Source organism: Sapajus apella, unplaced genomic scaffold, assembly GCF_009761245.1.
Source record: "Sapajus apella isolate SASKATOON/1434 unplaced genomic scaffold, GSC_monkey_1.0 scaffold5, whole genome shotgun sequence".
NCBI lineage: Eukaryota > Metazoa > Chordata > Mammalia > Primates > Cebidae > Sapajus > Sapajus apella.
In genome coordinates, this window is record NW_022436945.1 from 29,689,714 (window position 1) to 29,712,532 (window position 22,819).

At 43.6% G+C, this 22,819-nt stretch overlaps 1 protein-coding gene across 13 annotated transcripts in view; it reads right to left on the bottom strand.

Annotated features, from left to right (window-relative positions):
• Positions 1-4,385: 4,385 nt before the first annotated feature.
• The window catches only part of RBM47 (RNA binding motif protein 47), a 204,471-nt gene continuing 186,037 nt past the window's right edge, over positions 4,386-22,819 (bottom strand). For 10 of the 13 annotated variants that reach the window (XM_032274007.1, XM_032274003.1, XM_032274009.1 and 7 more), the window contains 4 exons: positions 18,863-20,016; positions 17,624-17,830; positions 14,022-14,233; positions 6,303-7,195 (listed from right to left, as the gene is read on the bottom strand). In XM_032274007.1, the coding sequence (XP_032129898.1) occupies positions 6,956-7,195; positions 14,022-14,233; positions 17,624-17,830; positions 18,863-19,985 (1,782 nt within the window). In that variant the 5' untranslated portion in view covers positions 19,986-20,016 and the 3' untranslated portion in view covers positions 6,303-6,955. Of the gene's footprint in view, positions 7,196-14,021; positions 14,234-17,623; positions 17,831-18,862; positions 20,017-22,819 lie in introns of all 13 variants that reach the window. The other 3 variants (XM_032274001.1, XM_032274012.1, XM_032274013.1) reach the window with 2 other exon arrangements.

Here is a 22,819-nt window from a genome sequence, read left to right on the forward strand (position 1 = left end):
GGCAGTGCGCACAGGGGAACTGTCTTTGATAAAACCATCAGATCCCGTGAGACGCTATCATGAGAACAGCATGGGAAAAACCCTTTCCATGATTCAATTACCTCCCACCAGCTTCCTCCTACAACACATGGGGATTATGGGAGCTACAGTTCATGAGATTTGGGTGGGGACACAGCCAAACCATATCATCCACCCTCAGTCATCTGGAGGACTATAGGCCACCATCGCCTTTGCTGAGAAGCCTGCCTTCCTGTCCTATGGGGGGTTTACCTAGGGACAGTGGGGACACCCACATGCAGCTGCTGTATGATCTGAGAGGAGAGGGTGAAGGTCCTAGAGACTGGAATCTGAACCTGCACGTGAAACGGGTGGGCAGCCCTATAAGCTTTGATTGCTGCCACAAACTGCTGGGCAAGCTCAGAGTTGGCAGGCATTCCATAGGGCCAGGAAGGCAGCAGGGAGTTTTTCATTAGCAGCAGCTCTCAGCTTCAGCCGTGTAGAGAAATCCAAGGCTCCATTGTTTCCTGAAAGTCTTAAGGAGAAATAAATGACTGAGGGTTCTTTCCACGTGATTATTGGCTCCCAGCTTCCTTGTCATAGGGACCAAATCTCTACCTTCCACAGCTAAGCCAGGGACATGAACCACATTTAATGTTGAGCAGTGCAAAGGTTGGATTTCTTCACACTCTTTCTCCTTTAAGGTAGCCACCCTGAACTGCTTTCATGGACTTGATACTGAGTTCTATCCTCTGGGCCCAGGCATTTCCCGCTCTCTTCTCCCTGCTCATCTGCCAAACTCCTACTCTTCTTGTAGGTCTCTGGCTCAAGCCTGGGTGTGTGTCCCCTCCCATAAAACAGTCCTATCATGCCTGAGAGTTTCCAGAAGCCAGAAGGTCAATTTTATTGACTTTTTTCTCTGGCGAATCTGCAGTTGGCACTCCAGCAATGAATGTCGATGGAATAAATATGTGAATAAAAGAATAAAAAATTTCAGTGAATGAAATTTTTAAGTTAAAAAAAAAAGAATAAAAGGATTTCAAATGGAAAGGTGGCTAGGCGCAGTGGCTCATGCCTATAATCCCAGCACTTTGGGAGGCTGAGGCGGGTGGATCACCTGAGGTCAGGAGTTTGAGACCATCCTGGCCAACATGGTGAAATGCTGTCTCTACTGAAAATACAAAAAAACTAGCCGGACATGGTGGCACATGCCTGTAATCCCAGTTACTTGGGAGGCTGAGGCTGGAGAATCTCTTGAACCTGAGAGGTGAAGGTGTAGAGAATGCGCCATTGCGCTGCAGCCTGGGGGGCTGAGCAAAAAAACTACTAAAAAAAAAAAAAAAAAAAAAGACTTGATAGAATTAACAAAGAGGAATGCAGTCACACTGGAGTTTAAAAAGGAGATGGGAAAAGAAGTAACTTTCTAGAAGAGTACCAACAATGTACTAGGCTTTTTCAGATGAATTCATCTCATTTTTATAATAACCTTATGAGGTCAGGATTATTATCCCTTTTTTACCAGTTAAGAAACTGGTGCTCAGAGAGGTAAGGCGTCTTTTTCAAGGTCTCATGACTTGCAAGTAGCAAGACTGAGGTTTCACCTCTAGGCATTCTGACCACAAACCCAGCCTATTTTAGTAGGCCATGGCACTTGATCATACAGGTAAGCATTTGGGTAATCACATTTCCTCTCCCAAGTTTATTGGCATGAAGAGTTAGAAACAGGAATGCTGGAGGCCAGGTGCAGTGACTCACGCCTATAATCCCAGCACTTTGGGAGGCCAAGGCAGGCAGATCACAAGGTCAGGAGTTCGAGACCAGCCTGACCAACACGGTGAAACCCCATCTCTACAAAAAAAAAAAAAAAAAAAAATTAACTAGCCGTGGTGGTATGCACCTGTAATCCCAGCTACTCAGGAGGCTGAGGTAGGAGAATTGCTTGAACCCAGGAGGTGGAGGTTGCAGTGAGCTGAGATGGTGTCATTGCACTCCAGCCTGGGCAATAGAGGGAGCCTTCCATCTCAAAGGAAAAAAAAAAAGAGAGAGAGTAACAGGAATGCTGGGTACTAATAAGCAAAAAGAGGAGACAGGAAAAAAAGCTTTGTTTAGTCCAATAGCTTAGACCTTGGAATTGAAGCAAAACATTTTGTGGATGTCTCCTGAGTCTCTTTCTATATTTAAACCTAATCCTCCCTTTGACGTGGAGGTTCAGAAATGGTGGATGTAGCAAGAAAAAGGTAGGATAAGGTAAGTATGTCTGTGTCATCCTACTCAGTAGTTTTGTAAAAAGCTGAAGATGGATTTTTTTTAGGGTCATGGTGTCAAAACATCATTTCATCAAAACAGCTATGCCAAAATGTCACACTTCCTGTGACTTAAAAAATCGAATCCAAACAAAACAAAAAAACAACTCAAATACAAAGCTTTAGTGCCTAGAAGTCTTTATAATAAAGAAATCATATAAAAATTGGATATACAAGAAAAATCAGATCATGTTTTCTAACTCTTTCGATTAAGTGCTTTGTATGTTGTCATGACAGATATCTTTGGAATTTAAAAAACATGGGGGCATTTAGGACCTGAGACAAGGAGTCTTGAGCGTAATTTTTTTTTTTTTTTTGAGACAAAGTCTCACTCTGTCACCCAGGCTGGACCGCAACCCCTGCCCTCCTAACCCCAACCCCTCCTTCCCGGGTTCAAGAGATTCTCCTGCCTCAGACTCCTGAGCAGCTGGGACTACAGGTGCCACCACCGCACCCAGCTAATTTTTGTATTTTTAGTAGAGATGGGGTTTCACCATGCTGGTCTTGAACTCCTGACCACCTTGGCCTCCCAAAATGCTGTGATTACAGGTTTGAGCCATGGCACTTGGCCCTGAGTATAGATTTGAGTCCCATTCTTACCAGCTGGGTGACCTTGACCTGTCACATATCTGTATCTGCCCTGCCTACTCCAGTGAGGTCCTGTGAGGTCCACTTGAGGTTATGGAAGCCTAAGGGCCCAGTGAATCACATGATCATAGTCATTATCTTCATTTGACACACTATTGGTCTCCTTATTTTGATTGCGAATTCTTTTTCTAAAGAGATCAATCTAACCTGAATGTGATTGTGCAACTTGAAGGGCTTCTGTAATTATTTCCCAGAACAAGTAGATCAGCAGATCTTGTTGCCCCTAAAAACACTGCCTAATAAGCTGTCATCTTGGGAAGTTTCCCAGTCTGTTCTGCCTCTAAAAAGGCCTTTATCTATTTAAGAGGAAGCAGGAAGTTAGAATTCCAAGAAATGCAAGTTGGGAGGCCACAGCCCAGGTTCAAAGTTAAGAAGGTAAAATTCTTAATCACTGGCAAATCCAAGTGGAACAATTCTTAGACTTTATTCTATTGACAATCTACCATCTTCTTTCTTGTCATTTGATTGGCTTTGATGACAGATACTGTCTGAAGTTACTGATGATCTCTGGAGAAAAGGAAAGTTTCCTGCTAACCTCGCTATGCACTGTGAAAAGGAGAAACAAGGTTTTGGTTTCAAATGCAATGACCAGCATCAAGGTCATCCCAGCACTTTCGTGAGACCATCAAAAAATTCAATGTACATCGTCAACTCTCTCTCTTTACAAGTCTTTGGGATTATAAATAAACTTTGGCACTGTGGGTGGTGACAGGCTTTGCTACATCCTATTCCGATCCAGATTTGAGTATTATTTTAGTGTTCAATATCTTACCATCTCCTACCACCTGAGCCAAAGTTTGAGGATACTCATAATTCACAGTTTGCTATGTAACCCATCTTTTTTTTTTGAAGATAGAGTTTTGGCCGGGTGTGGTGGCTCATGCCTTTAATCCCAGCACTTTGGGAGGCCGAGGTGGGCAGATTACCTGAGGTCAGGAGTTCGAGACCAGCCTGACCAACATGAAGAAACCTGTCTCTATTAAAAAAGAGAGAGAGAGACGGAGTTTTGCTCCTGTTGCCCAGGCTGGAGTGCAATGGCACGATCTCAACTCACTGCAACCTGTGCCTCCTGGGTTCAAGTGATTCTCCTGCCTCAGCCTCTCGAGTAGCTGGGACTACAGGTATGCACTACTATGCCCAGTTAATTTTTTTTGTATTTTTAATAGAGATGGGTTTTCACCATGTTGGCCAGACTGGTCTCAAACTCCTGACCTCAGGTGATTCACCCAGCTTGGCCTCCCAGAGTGCTGGGATTACAGGCATAAGCCACTACACCTGGTCTACGTAACCCATCTTCAATGGTTACCCCAAGACAAACACATGACTGTAACTTGCTGATTTCTCCAACGGAAAATATCAAATTAGCCAATCCTTTCTATGCTATTAGGATTTCCCTAATATTTTGAGAAAAAATAAATCAGTATAAAGAAAACACAATTAAGGTTTTGCAATTGCTTTAAAGAAAGCTTTATTTACTACATACATCCTAAGAATGTACTGTAAATGGAGCAAGATCTAAATAAAAGCTTTTCAAATATAAAGCAGCTAAAGTTAACTAAACTACTAGCAATGTTTGAAAACAGAACTCTAAAACTTTTTTTTTATTTATATAGTTTGTTCTTAACCCTAAAAAAAAAAAAGTTCACATTTCAAGTTATAAACTTACCTCAGCAGTAGTGTACATGAAATGGTTTTGAAACAATAGGAACAGATAAGTCCCAGATAGGAGGCTCACTGATACTTAACTGGCTAAGTCACCAACGTTTGTTTTTAAGGGAGTTTGGTGGTTGCCATGTTAAGGCATCATTGTTTTTTAATTTTCTTTCATTCTTTTCTTTTCTTTTCTTTTTTTTTTTTTTGCAAATAATTTACAGGCATATGTAAAATACAGTAAGAATACTGGGTCAGAGTTTCATCCAGTGAACCTCTGTGACAATCCCTCACTAGAAGGAGAGTACTTTTTTTCGCACAAAGGATGAGGATCTGATCTGAATTACATTTTGTTGGGTCACTCATTCCAACAGATTTGAGTTTGAATGCAGCTTGCGGGGTACATCACAGGAACATTGCACAATTATTTTATGTAATTTGAGAATGATGGAAAGGAATGTTAGGAATATTTAAAGGCCTCAGCAGGCACTCAATAATTTTATAGAATAGTTAAATAAATATTGCTTATATATAAAAACTCATCTCAAGATGAGCGGGGGAAAAGGCATTTGGGAATCTCTTAATTTAAAAGAAAACAAAAGTACTTGCTAAGGGCATGATCCTCTTATTAATCCACAGGAATTCAACCATCAACAAAAACCCCGTGAGTGGAAAGATTGTATGGATCTCTAACATGACATAAAAATGCAACTGCGTACTTGCTACCATATTGCACACCTCACTTCCTTGATTGAGCCTTTAAAAAAAAAAAATTCCAAGTTGATATATTTCCCAAAAAAAGTAGATGACAATCTTAACATTTTACTGTATTTTACATTCACTCTGCTAAACAAAAAGCCTTTAAACAGGCACAAAACACTGCAACAATACATTAACTTCCTAATAAAACAAACCTTTTTAATAACATTGAAATAAAATGGTTTCATTTTGCATTAAACTACGTATCATAAACTTTTGCAACATAAAAGGACTAAAAACAAGCATTAGAAGATATTTACAAACTACCTTTAAACTTCTCTAGGTCTCTCTTCCTCCTCCTGGTTGTGTACACCCCAATTCAGTTTGTCCATCAAGTGCACGGCAAGAGAAGAGAGGCCCATTTAATGAACATAACGTTTCCAACACCCTTGAGGACCATGGACATTTCTGCATGAAACTTGATAAGGCAACTAGAAGCATCACTTTCTGTTGACAAGAGTCTCTGGGGGGTCTTGTCTACGATCACATACATTCTTTGTCCCTACAAACTCATACTTCAAAAACAAATAAAAGCATTAGAAATGGCATTAAAGTTTTATAATGGGCAATTAAATAGCTACGCGAAGGTGTCTTATGCAACCTGATTAAAACCTGTCCTTACTCTGCTACTGAAAATAGCACACATAGAAGATAATACTTCCCCAACCAAACCAAAACAAAAAAAGATACAACGAAACAACAAACCCAACAAAAACCCAGGAAGAAGTATAAAAGCCACCAGCTCTTCTATCAGAGCTATTTATCAGTCCTAGACTTGCCAGACATTGCGATGGGACTAGGAATTTGCAGAGGAGGGGAAGAGATGAGAGGTGAGGGTCTCGGGGGCATGTTCAAGGCTAAGGCACATGGAGAATGAGCCCCGGCTAATGGTGGCAGAGGACAGCTTTCCAGTGTTTGGACTCAGGAGTGTGGCAAGTCTTTTCAATGTTGGCTTAAGGAGAGATTGAGTGTTTAATTTCTTTTAAAAAATAGTACCGCCATGGATGACACATGGTGACACCGTCAACCCTTAATGCCAGCAGAAATACAGAGGTTTTCCTCATTTTAAAATTGCACTTTCCAGTATAACCTTTAAAATAATGTTTTATGTAGTATTTTTAAGCACTACTGTTTGTATCTTTAAATATTGAATCTATTTTTCAAAATAGTTCCCTAGCTGCTCAAGTGTGCTTTTTCAATATATAGTTGATATATTATTGAAGGTACTACAAAATAGAAATCTCTGGAGTGCAGAAGTTAAGAAAATAACCTTCATACTGAAAATATATCCTTAAAACAACAACAACAACAACAAAAACCTGTATACAAATGTAGTACAGCATACAAATTTTTAAAAGATGCTATGAAGGCACGAGCCGGGCGAGTCTTTTGGAAATGTATGAACGCAGGCCTTCTAAGTTGAAAATAGTCTTAAAAAACTAGTGAAAACTTCATGTATATAAAATATTTCAGGAATACATCTGAACATTCTTCACTTTCAGGTTGCATGTGCGAATCCAACACACTCCTTCTTCATAAATAGTCAAGCGTTCCTTCAGTGGCGTTTGTGTGGTCTGTCTTCACTCTGGTCACCAGCCTCAGTATGTCTGGTAGACGTCGGGAATGGGGACCTGAATGGCAGCAGCGGGGAAGGCCTGAGGTATGTAGCCTGCATATCCTCCATACACGGCGGCTGCAGCTGCCGCGTTCTTCTGTAGTGTGGCGATTGTGGCTGTGGCTGGAGCAGCAAATGGCACGTAACTGGCCCCGTAGATCCCGGCAGTGGGAATTCTCTGAACGTTTGGAGCCACTGTGTATACTGGAGTTATTGGGCGGCCCTGAGAAGAGACAAAAAGGAGCCTTCCTGAACACGTGTAGGTACCTATCATCCATTCATTCAACAAGCATCTCCCAGGGGTTGGGAGTACAAAGATGTGATAGCAAGGGAGAGGAAGGCAAAGGGGCGGCAAATAACAATTACTGTAAGGAAGTGGGATGAGAGCCATTGAAGAGGTCAGGTGGAGCTGCATCCTCAAACTCGGCAATGCGACCTTGTGAAAGTGAGAGGCCTGGGAGGCTGAGGGCAAGTTGAAATACAGTTGTCCCTCAGTATCTTCACGGGGGATTGGTTCTAGGACCTCCGTGGATACCAAAATCCTCAGATGCTCAAGTCCCTGAGAGAAAATGGCATATTTGTATTTAACCTATGCATATCCTCCTGTACACTGTAAAAACATCTTTTTTTCATAGAGACAAGGTCTCACTGTGTTGCTCAGGGCCGGTCTCGAACTCCTGGCCTCAAGCAATTCTCCTGTCTCAGCCTCCCAAAGAGTTAGGATTACCAGCATGAGTCACCACACCTGGGCTCTCCCATATACTTTAAAATCTTCTCTAGAGTACTTATAATACCTAATACAATGCAAATGCTATATAAATAGTTATTATATTGTATTTTAACAATTGTATTATTTTTTATTGTTGAATTGTTATTTTTTATTGTCTTTATTTTTTCAAGTCATGGTTGGTTGAATCTAGGTGCAGAACCTGTAAATAAGGAGGACATTCTTTGTACTGTATTCTGGAATCTTCTATCCACCATTCCACTCAATCAGTCTACGCCCCAGAGTGTGCTAGAGAAGGCAACTGAGAATCTACCATCCAAGCAGTTGATTTCACAGTCATTAAAAATCCGTATTTTTCCTTAAACATGGCCCCTAGATACATGCCAGCTGCCTCAATTCATACTTAACTGAAGGAATATGATCTGTCTCAAAAAGAGAGAACAGACTGGTCAACTTAATGAAACCAAATATACTGATCTCCAAAGGGCAAGTTTCTTAAGCTGTGACCTTAAATAAGTGACCATATACAATTTTCAGCCAATGTGATGGTTTCCATCATCTCCCACCTAAGAGATGACACCATTGTGTATACAAATTTTTGTAGAAACTTAGAGAAAGAACCAATTAATGGGGAAGTTGGAGAAAATGTCCCAGCAGCGGCGATATTTGAGCTAGGTTTTGAAGGAGAAGGAGCAGTTTCCAAACGAGGAGGAAGTGAGGGAGGACAAGCTAAGTAAAGCTGCCTAACCTGTTGATGGCCTCCACTGGCTCTAGAAAAGCTCCTGCTACTTCCTTCTGTCTACTTGAAAGTGCAACATAAGATGTTTTCAGAACAAACAGGAGTACGAATGGGAAGACTGTGGTTCAGTATCTCCCAGTGTTTGCCAGGGAACAAGTTCTGTGAGGTGCTTCATTGAAAAGGGATTTTGGATAAAATAAAACATTCATTTAACAAAATATTTGTTGCACCTCCTGATCCATAGAATGCCTTGTAGGAAATGCTGGTATGGTCTCCCTATATCTTTTTTTATTTTTTTATTTTTTTTATTTTTTTAAAGATGGGGTTTCACCATGATGGCCAGGCTGGTCTTGAGCTCCTGACCTCAGGTGATCCACCCACCTTGGCCTCCCAAAGTGCTAGGATTACAGGCGTGAGCCACCGCGCCTGGCCCCCTATATCTTACTACATCATCAAAATAAACAATTGAGCATATATGAAATGGTAAATTAAAATAATTATTTCTTCCTGGATTTGTATAAAGGAATTAGCTCTAATTTCTCTTACAAAATTTGGAAATCAGAGCCACAAAATTGGGCTCAAAGGAACTTCTAGCCTAAGAGTACTGTTTTCAACTATAATCAAATAGTAATTATAATAATTTTAATTTATAATTATAATGATTAATAACAACTCTGAGGCTGAGTGAGGTGGCTCATGCCTATAATCCCAGCACTTTGGGAGGCTGAGGCGGGAGTATGGTTTGAGGCCAGGAGTTCAAGACCAGCCTGGGCAACATAGCAAAACTTCGTTTCTGCAAAAGATATAAAGCTTAGCCAGGCACGGTGGTGCATATTCCCGTAGTTCCAGCTACTCAGGAGACTGAGGCACGAGGATCACCTGAACCTGGGAATTCAAGGCTGCAGTGAGCCAAGATCACACCATGACACTCCAGCCTGGGCAATGGAAGTGAGACCCTGTCACAAACAAACAAACTCCCAAACTCAGAGACTACTGTCTGCCAGACACTATTCTAAGTGCCTTATTTGTATGACAGTATTGAATCATCACACAGTAGAGTTGGTTCTCTGATTATATGGAGTTGTGTGGATGTGTTAAATGACCTGCACAAAGTGACACAGCTTTTAAGCAAGGCAATGTGTGACTCTGGAGCCTGCACTTTTAGCCCCATGTTAACTTGCTTTCTACAACACACAACGAGTGTTCTCATCTGTGGCTTTTTACAGCCAGGGAGAGGAGCTCTGGAACTGGAAAGAATGTGGTTCACAGCAAGACACAAGCCATCTTTTCACACATGTGGATGCAGATTCAATAACCAGTGCAAAAAGGGAGGAAATCGCAGGGAAGGTGACACGTGAGAGAAACCTTTCCATGTGCTACAGGCCAGCCCAACCCCTGGGTTCAGGCTGCTCACTCCGACAAGTTACGCACATGAACGATCACTGGCTCATAGCCTGGAATCAACAGTAGCTCCCCATTCTCTTTCCATTCCTGTGATGTCCCTTTTACGATGGCATTCACCACACTATCAGGACAGAGCATACACAGATCAGGCATCTGATCTCCCAATCCCAATTCTACCCCTGGCCAGCAATTCTATCACCTTGCTGGGCCTTCATTTTCTTATGTGTAAAATGAGAATATATGGGAAAGCACTTGGCTTTGCTCTCCATGGTTTCAGTTACCCGTGGTCAACTGAAGTCTGAAAATTTCAGAAATAATTCATAAGTTTTAAATTGTGCACCTTTCTGAGGAGTAACTCCATGAAATCTCATGCCATCCCTCTCTGTCCTGACTGGGACACCAGTCATCCCTTTGTCCAGGAAAACCGCAATGTCTATGCCCATCCCACTTAGTGGCCATCTGGGTTATCAGACCGACTGTCAAGGAACCCTTATTTTACTTAATATCAGCCCCAAAGTGCAAGAGTAGTGATGTTGGCAATTTGGATATGACAAAGAGAAGCACGAGGGGCCTTCCTCTCAGTGAAAAGGGGAAAGTTCTCTACTCAATAAGGGAAGAAAAAAATCCTATGCTGAGGTTGCCAAGCAACAGTAAGAAAGAAATTTTCTATTTGTGAAATTGTAAAGAAGGAAAGTCATGCATAGTATATTACGGGTTTGGTAATATCTGTGTTTCAGGCACCCACTGGGGGTTTTGGAATGTATCCCCCATGGATAAGCGGGGACCACTACACAATTGCATTAATACAGCATCAGCAAAGAGCAGGAATAAAGAAAAATGCAATGGTGGTAGTGGGAGAAACATTAACCCATCTTTAAAAAGTGCCTCTAGCAGGAGAATCGTTTGAACCCTGGAGGTGGAGGTTGCAGTGAGCCAAGATCGCGCCACGGCACTCCGGCCTGGATGACAGCACAAGACTCCATTTCAAAAAAAAAGTGCCTCTAATTCTGGTGAAGAGTCTTCACTCCTGTCAAGGAGGAATGTTTATCCTGGCTCTATCTATACTAAGAGGTGTTGTTAAGACTGAGAATAGCCGAGTGCGGTGGTTCACGCCTGTAATACCAGCACTTTGGGAGGCCGAGGCGGGTGGATCACGAGGTCAAGAGATCGAGACCATCCTGGTCAACATGGTGAAACCCCGTCTCTACTAAAAATACAAAAAATTAGCTGGGCATGGTGGCGCGTGCCTGTAATCCCAGCTACTCAGGAGACTGAGGCAGGAGACTTGCCTGAACCCAGGAAGCGGAGGTTGCGGTGAGCCGAGATCGCGCCATTGCACTCCAGCCTGGGTAACAAGAGCGAAACTCCATCTCAAAAAAAAAAAAAAAAAAAGACTGAGAACACTATGAGAAGTTTGAAAAACTGATAAAGTCTACACCAGCAAATATTTTATTTATTGCTTGCAAAAACTTCATGAAATTTTGGATATAAAATGGCTAAACAGGAACACCCCTAGCAACTACAAGGTAGGGGAGGATGATCAAAGGCACTGCTTAAGTAGGTCCTGAAAGCCATCAGTTTCCGGCGTGGCTCCCACTCAGATAGGTGTTCTTCCCTCCACTCAGTGGTGTTAACACGCTCCTTCCTCTGCTGCAGTTTGGCAGAGAATTCAAAAGAGGTGGAAGGCTGAACATGTCAGAGAGCCCAGGTTGAAAGATTTCAGACGAAGACACAGAGTACTTAGATGAAGAGAGACACCCAGCCACCATACATCCAAAGAGGCCAGTCTCAGTTTAAAAAGTAGCTCCCAGGCACTCTGCAGAATGTGGAGGAGGAAAAAGTCTCCAAAGGAATCAATGCATAATGATTGTACTTTGAGCAAATTCATAAGCAAAGACTGCAAATAAGGACCCTGATGGCAACAGCCAGTGAAGACTGATAGAGGAGACAGAAATAGTCATGAAATCGTCAGAACATGATTATGGTGCCTGGAATTTGGACCTGACCACAACTCATAGTACACATCAAAGACAAATGTTCATGAATTTCTTAGTAAAGAAGAATTAGAAATTATTAGAATTCCAGTAAGTACTGCTGCTAAGTTATTGCAAATATTTACCATCAGTCCACAAGTATTATAATTACACTTAGTTGTCATTCTACAGTGTGAGTCATTTACAACCAATTCTTCTTTTTGTCTTTCAGAGATCCCAAGTTAAAGAATACTTAATGACATACTGAAAGATAAATAAAACTTCAATTAGTCTGCCCTTTCTGAATAATGCAGTCAAGACTAGGACTCCAGCCCAGTTTGACTGAATTGGAATCTTCAGGGCTTAGAACCTAAGAATCTCTGTTTTTTAAAAAATGTAGGTGATGGCTTATGCCTGTAATCCTAGCACTTTGGGAGGTTGAGGTGGGAGGATCGCCTGAGCCAAGGAGTTCAACACCAGCTTGGGCAAGATAGCAAGATTTTATCTCTACAAATAAAAAAGTTAGCCTGCCATGGTGGTGCGTGTCTGTGGTTCCAACTACTTGGGAGGCTGAGGTGGGAGGACTGCTTGAGCCGGCGAGGCTGAGGTTTCAGTGAGCTGTGCAGTCCAGCCTGGGTGACAGAGTGAGGCTCTGTCTCAAAAAAATCAAGAATCAAAAATCAAAAAAATTGCCTTGGATAATTCTTATTCATTTGGATTAGGGATCTTGGGCCTGAGTACTTTTGATTGGTATTTGTGATTCACTGCCTCACAGAGAATAGCTTTAACAAGATTTTCTTCTGTTAAATGGATGTACTCCCTATGTCCTATGAGGTGAAGATAAAAGAAACAAGACACAGCCTTTGGTCTGGAGGAGCTTCATTTTCATTGGGAGACAGAACACATTGGCAGCCATAGGCCAAGTAATGATGTAGTAATGAGGAGCACAAGAAAGAAAATTTCTCTAGAGGTGGATGGAGAAGATTCTGTGGAAGAGATGAGAATAAAGAAAACATGGATACACTGTGAACAAAGGTGGCGAAGGAGGCCAACGTGGTAACATGAGTTTGGGAAGAGATAGCAGAACAGTGAGAGACATGGTTGGAAGAGAGGACTAAAGGCATATTTTGTAAAATTTTTTTTTTTGACAGGGTCTCACTCTGTTGCCCAGGCTGGAGTGCAGTGGTGCAATCACAGCTCACTGCAGCCTTGACCTCAAGGGCTCAAGTGGTCCTCCTGCCTCAGCCTCCCCAGTAGCTGGGACTACAGGCATATGCCACCATGCCAGGCTAATTAAAAAAAAAGAATTGTAGACACAGTGTCTCACCATGTTGCCCAGGCTGGTCTTGATCTCCTGGCCTCAAGTGATCTACCCCACTATGTGTTGGGATTACAGGCATGAGCCAGTGTACCCAGAATAAGATTTTACATAGCTATACAGTTGTTCTTTCTCTCTCTCTCTCCCCCTCTCTCTACACACACACACATGCACACACACACACATGCACACAGGGGTTAATGGTTTTTAAACATTTCATTGAGCTGCAGTTTGAAATGTGAAGATATGAAATTGCTCTCTGGACTTTGTGTGTCAGTTCTTTAATAACATGAGTGAAAAATTATCCAGTGCTGTTAAAAAAAAAATTACAAGGCTGGGCGTGGTGGCTCACACCTGTAATCCCAGCACTTTGGGAGACTCAGGCAGGAGGATCATGAAGTCAGGAGATTGAGACCATCCTGGCTAACATGGTGAAACCCCGTCTTACTAAAAATACAAAAAATTAACCGGGTGTGGTGGCATGCGCCTGTAGTCTCAGCTACTCGGGAGGCTGAGGCAGGAGACTTGCTTGAATCTGGGAGGCGGAGGTTGCAGTGAGCCGAGATTGTGCCAGTGCACTCCAGCCTGGGCAAGAGAGAGAGTCTCAAAAAAAAAAAAAAAAGTACCATATTATGACAGTATGAAAAATGACACATGCCATTTTTGCATATTGCTTCCCACCCGTATTACAATAATAGTATTAGGGTAGTACAATTAATTAAAAAATTTTTTGTCATAATTCATATTCAAAATGCTTCCTGCCACCCAACCGCATAGCTGTGACAGAGAGCCAGGCACACAGTAAATTCTCAGTGCTGAATACTAAATGAATCCACGAGAAAGAGAGGCTTCACACGCAAATGACAATGACTGCCATAAGAACTCTACCTGGAAAGGTGGTGGCGTCGACACAGCGGGAATGACAGTGGCTGCAGCGGCAGCAGCGGCGGCAGCGGCAGCGGCAGCACTGGCGGGGTCTGGCTGCACGGCAATGGGGCTGATCATGTGCTCCACTGTGTGGATTTTGCCATCTTCAATCATTTTAGGGGCTGGAGCTGCTGGAAACATGGAATACTGAGCCCCAATGGCAGGGATGGCTACTGCAAGAGAAGCAAGAAGGAAAAACAGGTCACTCACTTTCAGTCGCTGAGGGGGGGCCTATCACTTGCTCTAAGGTATTTTTTATTTTTTATTTTCTTAATAACTTTTTTTAAAATAAAATTTTTATTTATTATTTATTTTAGAGATGGGTTTTCACCATGTTGGCCAGGATGGTCTCGATTGCTTGACCTCATGACCCCCCTGCCTCGGCCTCCCAAACTGCTGGGATTACAGGCATGAGCCACTGTGCCCGGCCAAAAAACTCTTTTTTTTTGAGACAGGGTCTCACTCTGTTGCTCAGGCTGGAATGCAGTGGTGCAATCAAGGCTCACTGCAGCCTTAGTCTCTTGGGCTCAAGCGATCCTCCCACCTCAGCCTCCTGAGTAGCTGGGACTACAGGTGCAGGCCGCCTTGCCCAGCTAGTTTTTGTTGTTGTTATTGTTGTTGTTGTAGAGACAGGGTTTCACCACGTTGTGCAAGCTGGTCTTGAACTTCTGAGCTCAAGCGATCCTCCTGCCTTGGCCTCCCAAAGTGCTGGGATTGCAGGCGTAAGCCACTGCGCCTGGCCTAAGGAACCTTTTAAAACCACGTTTAGAGGTCACGGGCCTCTCCTTGCTCACTGCTGTTCTCTCAGTACATGCCACGTACCCAGATGCCTGCTCCCCAAGAGGCAGGGGTGCGAGGTGGCAGGTAACTTCCCCTGCCTGTCGTGCAAGAGAACCCTGGAGTTAGGCTTCTGTACCAATATTTTCTACTATTTGTACAGAAAAATCACAGTTTGAATCTCATTCTTGATGTCCTACCGAGCAAGACAGGGCCTCTGACTATGGGAAAATGGCTTAGATGAAGAAGTGAGATCAGAGGCTTGAGGCCTACCGCCTGTGAGAGTCGGGCCCATCTGTTCCCCATTGTCACCTCACTCATGACCAGCCCACTGCCTTTTATTCACTTTCACTACTGTTTAAGAAACAGGTGCCGTTGCGAGTTTCATTCTGAGAACTCAGACCTGTGTACATCCTCCCCACCCTGTATTTCAGATTTCAACATTACCGATTCAAGGAAAAACACATGGTAAAGAAATAGGACATTCCTCAATTTCCTCATCTCCACTCAAAGTAGTGAAGCAGTGGAGTGATTGGCTTTCAGTGGGACCTGCCAATTCAAAGAATTTCTGCGAGTAAAGTCCACAATTATGATTTCAACCAGAGATTCAAACAGGTAGCAGCTACTGGATCTGAATGTCAAGTTACAGTAAGAAGAGGTGAAATGGAAAAGATATTAGCCCTGATGTGTGTGTGTGTGTGTGTGTGTGAGTGGGGTGGCGGTGGTGGTGCATGTGTTTGTGTATGTTAAAAGGATAAGCAAAAATATGAAATGTGTACACAAAGAATCTTTCTATTTCTGGTTTTTCTCCAACTGTGGATACATTTATTCTAATAAAGATAGACTTGATCAAAGGTAAAGAGACAAATGATTGTAAGCTAAACAATGATGCAGCCATTTGATAAAATATACTTAAAACCTTAACCAAATCTTTTACCTGCCTTTCCAACCACATCTTCCATTTGTCTTATGCCCAGATACTTCGCCACCACCCTGGTGCCTCTCCTAAAATAAAATGTTCTCATTTTCTGGATGACCAGAAATAGACGCCAATAGATGGGGCCCAGAGAGGGTTGTGAGTTTAAGCTACAAGGGGTTGTACAAAGTAAGTGAATTGTTCTGGCCATTAGCCCATATGAATTTCTACCTCAGGCTGCAGGACACAATTTTACATGACTAAAGATTGTTTAACAGTTCTTTTCTCTTGTTAAACCTTAAGCTATGGTAGCTTGCTAACAGGAGTCCCCTTCCCAATAAGTAGAAGTGACAACTCCTATATCCAGCCTCTATTTTATGAGGTTATAGAGCTATAGGATCAGTTTCACTTTGCTCACAATGTCAATGACATTTGTAAGGAAACCTAGTCTAAGGAGTCACTTAACTGCAGAAATTGCAGAATTTTTACACAGGCAAAAAAAAAAAAAAAAAAAAAAAAAAAATATCATTACTAGATGTATCAAAAGAACGTTCAATTGAGGAAATGCCTTTTTACCCTATGAGGACAATGTGTACCTATGTCCCAAATGCACAGATTCCTTGACTCTATTTTAGCTAGGGAAAGAAGAAAAATGGAGAAGCTGGGCTACAGAAAGTTCTTCAATCTACCTGCACTGAAGCCAGGAGGGGGTCTGGAGGAGGATCATGCCAATTACCCATGGACTGAACTTTCCATCTGTTTGGATGCTTGTGTGGGGTGCTGTGTGAGTTTATGCTAGACTCACATATGGAGTTAATGTTCTTTGCAGGTTCAGACTGGAAGACTGGCCTCACATTAGAGGACCATGGGCACTAACAACATTGATAAACAGGTCTGTGGGGCCTGGAGGTGAAAGCAAAGTTCAAGGTCCCTGGCTCGAAATACTTGAGCATCCCTCCTCCCAATCGACTGATCCAGCTAGAGGAGGAAATGAGTGGGGGAAATTAGAAACCAGGGAATTAGCTGCAAAAACTTTCGCTGAAGGCCAGGCGAGGTGGCTCATGCCTGTAATCCCATCACTTTGGGAGGCTGAGGTGGGTGGTTCACTTGAGGTCAAGATTTCAAGACCAGCTTGGGCAACATGGTGAAACCCCATCTCTACTAAATATACAAAAATTAGACGGGCATGGTGGTGTGCGCCTCTAGCTCCAGCTACTTGGGAGGCTGAGGCAGGAGAATCATTTTAACCTGGGAGGCAGAGGTTGCAGTGAGCTGAGATCAAGCCACTGCACTCCAGCTTGGGTGACACAGCGAGACCCTGCCTCAAAAACAACAAAAATCTGTCACCACTTCCTTCTCCCCAAGCATTCTTGTTTGCTCAGACGATGACAAGGGACATGCTGCTTACTCCTGAAGGGGAATTTTCTGCCTTTCCCAACAACTCTCAGAATGGGGCAATAAGGTCTACTCTCCGACTTCAGATAGATGGGGCAGAATTAGGCCTGAGTAAGGAAAAGACAGGTTTTACCTGATAGAAGATACAGAGACCCCCATGTTCTTCCTTTCTTTCCCCCCCTTAACTCTACCTACTTAGCCACAGGCTGAGAAAAAGCCTAACAATTGGTGATGCCCCTTTGAAAACCTTACTGCAGGCATGTCTGATTTGAACATGGTCAAAGCCACACCATCCCCTGAAGTTCTAGGTAAGGAGGTCCAGGGGGCCATTTTCTTTTTGCCTTGTCTCTAGCTGCCTAGGAGAAGAGAGCCCATGTGTAGATGTGAAAGCCTGAGTAAGGCTTGGACTTACTTCAAAGAGAAGGGCTGGGGTTTATGCTGAATGAATACATTCTCAAATCTGGTTCATACTGACCTGCACCAGGTTTAATGGCAACTGGATTGACGGTAGAGATTTCCAAATTCGGCACAAGTTCATATCCTTTTTCTTGCTGCTTTCCTTTCCCTTCATGATATCGGCTATATATACCACGGCCAGCAGAATATCCCCCAAGGTAGGAACCCCTGGGCCCCGGGGCTCTGTTGCCAGCTGCTCCTCGCCCTCGGCCTCTTATGCTGCCTGCTTGGAATAACAACACAAATGATGATGAGCGACCAATGTGATGGTGCTAGAGGAGACCTCAGCTCTCAGTTCTTGGCATTTAACTGCCCCAGTCTAAGTTGCAGGAGGCTGTACCTTTGCTCTTTAATGGGCTGATAAAGATGCTTCCAACTTTCTATTTCAGCCTAGATTCGTATCCTAAACATGTCTGCTTAGCACAAGGGGCAAACCTGCAGGGTGAGTTCCTAGGATTGTATCTGCAATTTCAGTAAAGGAAAACATTCACAGACTACCCTCTCCCACACCAAAAAAAGGGAGGGGCCCGTATCTCACGCCTGTAATCCCAGCACTTTGGGAGGCTGAGGCAAGAGGATGGCTTGAGCCCAGGGGTTTGAGATCAGCCTGGGCGATATGGCGAGACAATTTTTTAATGGTCTCCAATTAAAAAAAAAAATATATATATATATATATATATACATATATATATAACTAAATAAATTTTTTATAAAAAGTCAGATCTGGAAGGGGATTTGCTAGTGCACCTTCCTCATTTCTTGCTTGAGAAAACAGGCCAGGGGAGGTTAAAGTGACTAAAGTCACAGACCCAGCTAATCAGAGAACAGGATGCGGATCTATGTATCTTATTTTCCAGGTAATGCCGGGTTTCATTATATCCTAATTAATGATAACAAAAAACAAAACTAAAAATCATTGACTCCACCAATTCTCAAGATTTAATATCACAAGCAGGTTTTAACCTAAACACCAAGAAATTGGTGGACTATCCCCGGGTAATCCGGTGGGCCCCGACAAGGGAGAATGTCAGCGCTTGCTCACCCCAGAACGATCTGTATTTCTACCCATGCTGCAGAAGTGATGGCCTTCGGTGCCAGCAAAGAACAGGACCCAGAATGCAAACCCAAAACGGGGGTGAGAGGGCCCTTGGCGCCTACCAGCTGGGCAAATGCCAGCCACAATATCCCTGATGCCCCCTCCCTAGGAGGCAACGTTCTTGCCCCCCACCCCCGCCCCAGGAGAAGAGCCGCCACTAACCTTTCACGAAGTAGTCCCTGTTGGGCCCGATGAGGGCGTTGTAGGGGTAGCCGTAGTAGGCCAGTGTGTAGGGGTCACAGGAGTACACGTAACTGGGCTGCTGGGCCGCCTCGGCCACGCTACCGCCCCTGGCCGCCTTCTGGTAGCGCGAGTACTGCTCCTTGTCCACGGGCTTGGCTAGCGTGACCTCCAGGCACGAACCCTCCAGCTCGGTGCCGTTGAGGTTGTTCATGGCGTGCACGGCGTCCTCGCGGCTGGTGAAGTGCACGAAGGCGTAGTCGCGGATCTTCTTGACGCGCTCCACGCAGCCAGGGTTGAACTGGCCGAAGCTCTTCTTAATGGTGTCTTCGGTGGTCTCGATCATGAGGTTGCGCACGTAGAGGATCTTCACGGTCTCCATCACGTCCTCGTCCACGTCGATCTCCGGCTCGGCCCAGTCCACGGCGATCTGGTGGCCCCACAGCTGGATGCGGCCGGGCATGAGCTTGCGGCGCGCCATGGCTGCCGCGCGGTGGCTCTCATACTCCACGAAGGCGAAGCCGCGGTTCTTCATCTTGTCGGCAGCGCTGGCGTAGACGATCACATCCAACACGCCCTCGGTGACCTTGGCGATCTCCTCCAGGATCTCCTCGCGCTTCTTCATCTTGGGGATGCCGCCGATGAAGAGGCGGCAGTTGTCCACGCTGCAGCACACGCCCAGCAGGCGGCCCGGGCGGATCTCGTAGTTGTTGAGCTCGCGCACGGCGCGCTTGGCCTCGTGCTTGTGGCAGTACATGACGAAGGCGTAGCCGCGGTTCTTGCCGTCGAAGTCCATCATGAGACGCAGCTCGTAGATGCGGCCCACGGTCTCGAACACCGGCACCAGCTCGTCCTCATAAACGTCACGCGGGATCTTGCCCACGAAGACCTCGCAGCCGCGCTGGGGGTGCGGGCCCTCCCAGCCGGGCGGCGGGCCGCCATACTTGCGCTGCCCGTTCTCCTGCACCATGCTGTAGCCGGTGCGCTCCATCAGCGCCAGCAGCGCTGCTTCATTGGGCGCGCCCGCCACGCCCTCGGGCACCTTGGCCGAGGACCCTGTGGCCGAGTCGCTGCTCATGGCTGCGGTGGAATCCTCTGCGGTCATAATGTCAAAGGCATCCACAGCTGGCGGAAACCTGGGGAAGCAGAAAGGAGCGTGAGTGGCGAACTGCTGGAGCCTGCCTACTTTGGGTTGGGTTTAGCAGCCTTGCAAGTATGCATTCATAGGCCACGGGGTTGGGGGGTGGGGTGGGGTGGGGTGGGGGCAAGGGAGGTGACTTAAACGAGAAATAGGATGGAGGCATGCTGGAAATGCAGCAGCCCTCCACTTTTCTGAAATAGTCACGTTGTTTTGCAGCAAAAACCAGAAGTGAGTTAGAAAAAAAAAAATCAATGAGCAAGTACTTCCATTTCATCAGTAACCAGACAGTTTGAAGTTTTGAGAAACTGCTATCATTGTTGGTAAAAACCTCACGATCTTTTGCTTAATTCCTGCACTGTTAACTCTGTCTGATTTCCTTGTTATATGGAATTTTACAAACTCCATGTATTTCTTTGGTGAACACAGCTTTTTTCTTTTTTTAAGGCAGTCTTTTTCATCGTAGGAATGGAAATACACTAGTGTATTTACAGGGAAGATTTTAAATTATTAAAGACAATTTTTAGGAGGTATTATTGTATAGAGACAGCTGTGTATTGAAGCTTTTTATAAGGAAGAAATGAAGTGTCCACATTGCCACGAACTTGGTCTAGGAACTGTGTAATAAGAGCTAGTTAATCTGATTTTGATGGTGGCACTCAGGTAAAATTATTGGTGTGAAGCATTCAGAGATTTGGAATCAGTCCTCAAAGAGCTAGCTGACTTCAAGCTGGGGGACTTGGGAAGCAACAGCTACCTGGTAAACCACACTACAGTTTTCAGAGAACTGTCACTTGCATTCTCTTATTTAATCTTCTTAACCTCTGCATATGGTAAATGGTATTATCCTCAGTCCCAATTCGGCCATGGGGAAATAGGCTTAGAGAGGTTGAGTAAATTGCCCCATTTCACACAGCAAGCCTCAGCTCGTAGGCGGGCTTGATTCCAAGTTTTCTGGCTCCAGATTCCCTGTTTTTTCTTCTAAACCAGTGCTGGGCAATAGAATTTTCTATGATGCTAGAAAAGCTGTCACTTGCCACATGTGGCTACTGAGCACTTGGAATGGGCCTAGTGTGACTGAGGAGCTAGATTTTAAATTTTAATTAAACAGCTACATATCACAGTGCAAGCCTGCACTGTGCCACCTTCACTTATATAGCTGAGGGCTGTGGAAATGATTCTAAATTATGCAATAAGATTATCATGAAGAGCTGCAGACTATACTTTTGTAATGAAAGGCTCCAGTTGGCCTTTTAAAAAATGAAGTCGGCCAGGCGTGGTGGCTCACTCATGTTATCCCAGCACTTTGGGAGGCTGAAGTAGGCAGATCATGAGGTCAGGAGTTCGAGCTTCACCATGACCAACATGGTGAAACCCATCTCTACTAAAAGCACAAAAATTAGCTGGGCGTGCTGGCACGAGCCTGTAATCCCAGCACTCAGGAGGCTGAGGAAGGAGAATTGTTTGAACCCCGGAGGCGGAGGTTGCAGAGAGCCGAGATTGCATCACTCTGCACTCCAGCCCGGGTGACAGAGCACGACCCCATCTCAAAAAAAAAAAAAAAAAAAAAAAAGTCTGTCTATTTCATTTTTTGGACTATAAAAGTATTCAATTAAATTTTATAGAAAGTTATGAAAAGTATATAAAAAATTATTCCTAATTCTCCTACTCAATGATAGTCAAAATGAAACTTTCCCATCAGTTTCCTAGATATTTTTTAGAGGAGGTGGGGGGAGGAGAAGCCTGCTTTCTTCCTAATTTACATGGTGCGACTTTATTTTGTAAGCATTCCTCCATATTCTTAAAAATATTTGTAAAAACATCATTTTTAATGACTGCATAAGGTTTCATCAGTTAATTAGAACCTGAAGCATCATTCATTTTTTAAAATTTAGGACTAGGAGGTGTATACAAGAATATTAAGGGAAATTTGAAGGATAACAAAAGTGAGTTAGATCATTGAAGGAAAAAACAAAACTACAATAACACAAAAGATATCTGAGCTATTTATTTGCCAGATGGCCAAAATAGTCCTTTTGTGTTAATTTGCTCTAATATCAAGAGGCAGTACAGTTTAGCAGGTAAGCCTGTGGTTTCTGGAGCCAGACTGCGTATGTTTATGTGTGAATCTCAACTCTAATACTTCCTAGTGTTAGCTGCTCCATGCCTCACCTCAGTTTCCCTACCTGTAAAATGGGAATGATAATAATAGTATTAACCTCATTAATACTATTAATGATAATATTATTGATATATACATTAATAATAATAATAGTACTAACCTCATTAATACATTTAGGAGTGAGTTAATACATATACAACACTTTGAATGATGCCTAGAATATTGTAAATGCCCAAGAAATGTCAGTTATTATCTTTCATCCAAACTTTGGAGTAAAATCTTAAGCCAATTCTTTCAATTTTAGAATAATTTTTAAGACAAACATTCTCAGTTCTTTAAAAACATCTGTTACACATGGCTTCTAATTATTTTTTTTCCTCTTCAAGTGCTGGGAAGCTGGTTTGACAACATCTCCGGTTATCATGACTTTTTTTGTAGTATTCTTGGAAAATGATACATTAGCTTCTGTAGTTGAAAAACAATTTTTTTCTTTTTTTTAAATAGAGATGGAGGGCCAGGCGCAGTAGCTTGTGCCTGCAATCCCCGCTCTTAGGGAGGCAGAGGTGGGAGGATTACTTGAACCCAGGAGTTCGAGATCTGCCTGGGCAATATAGCAAGACCCCATTCTCCACAAAAAAGGAACACCCCTCAAAAAAGATGAAAAAAAAAAAAAATCCAA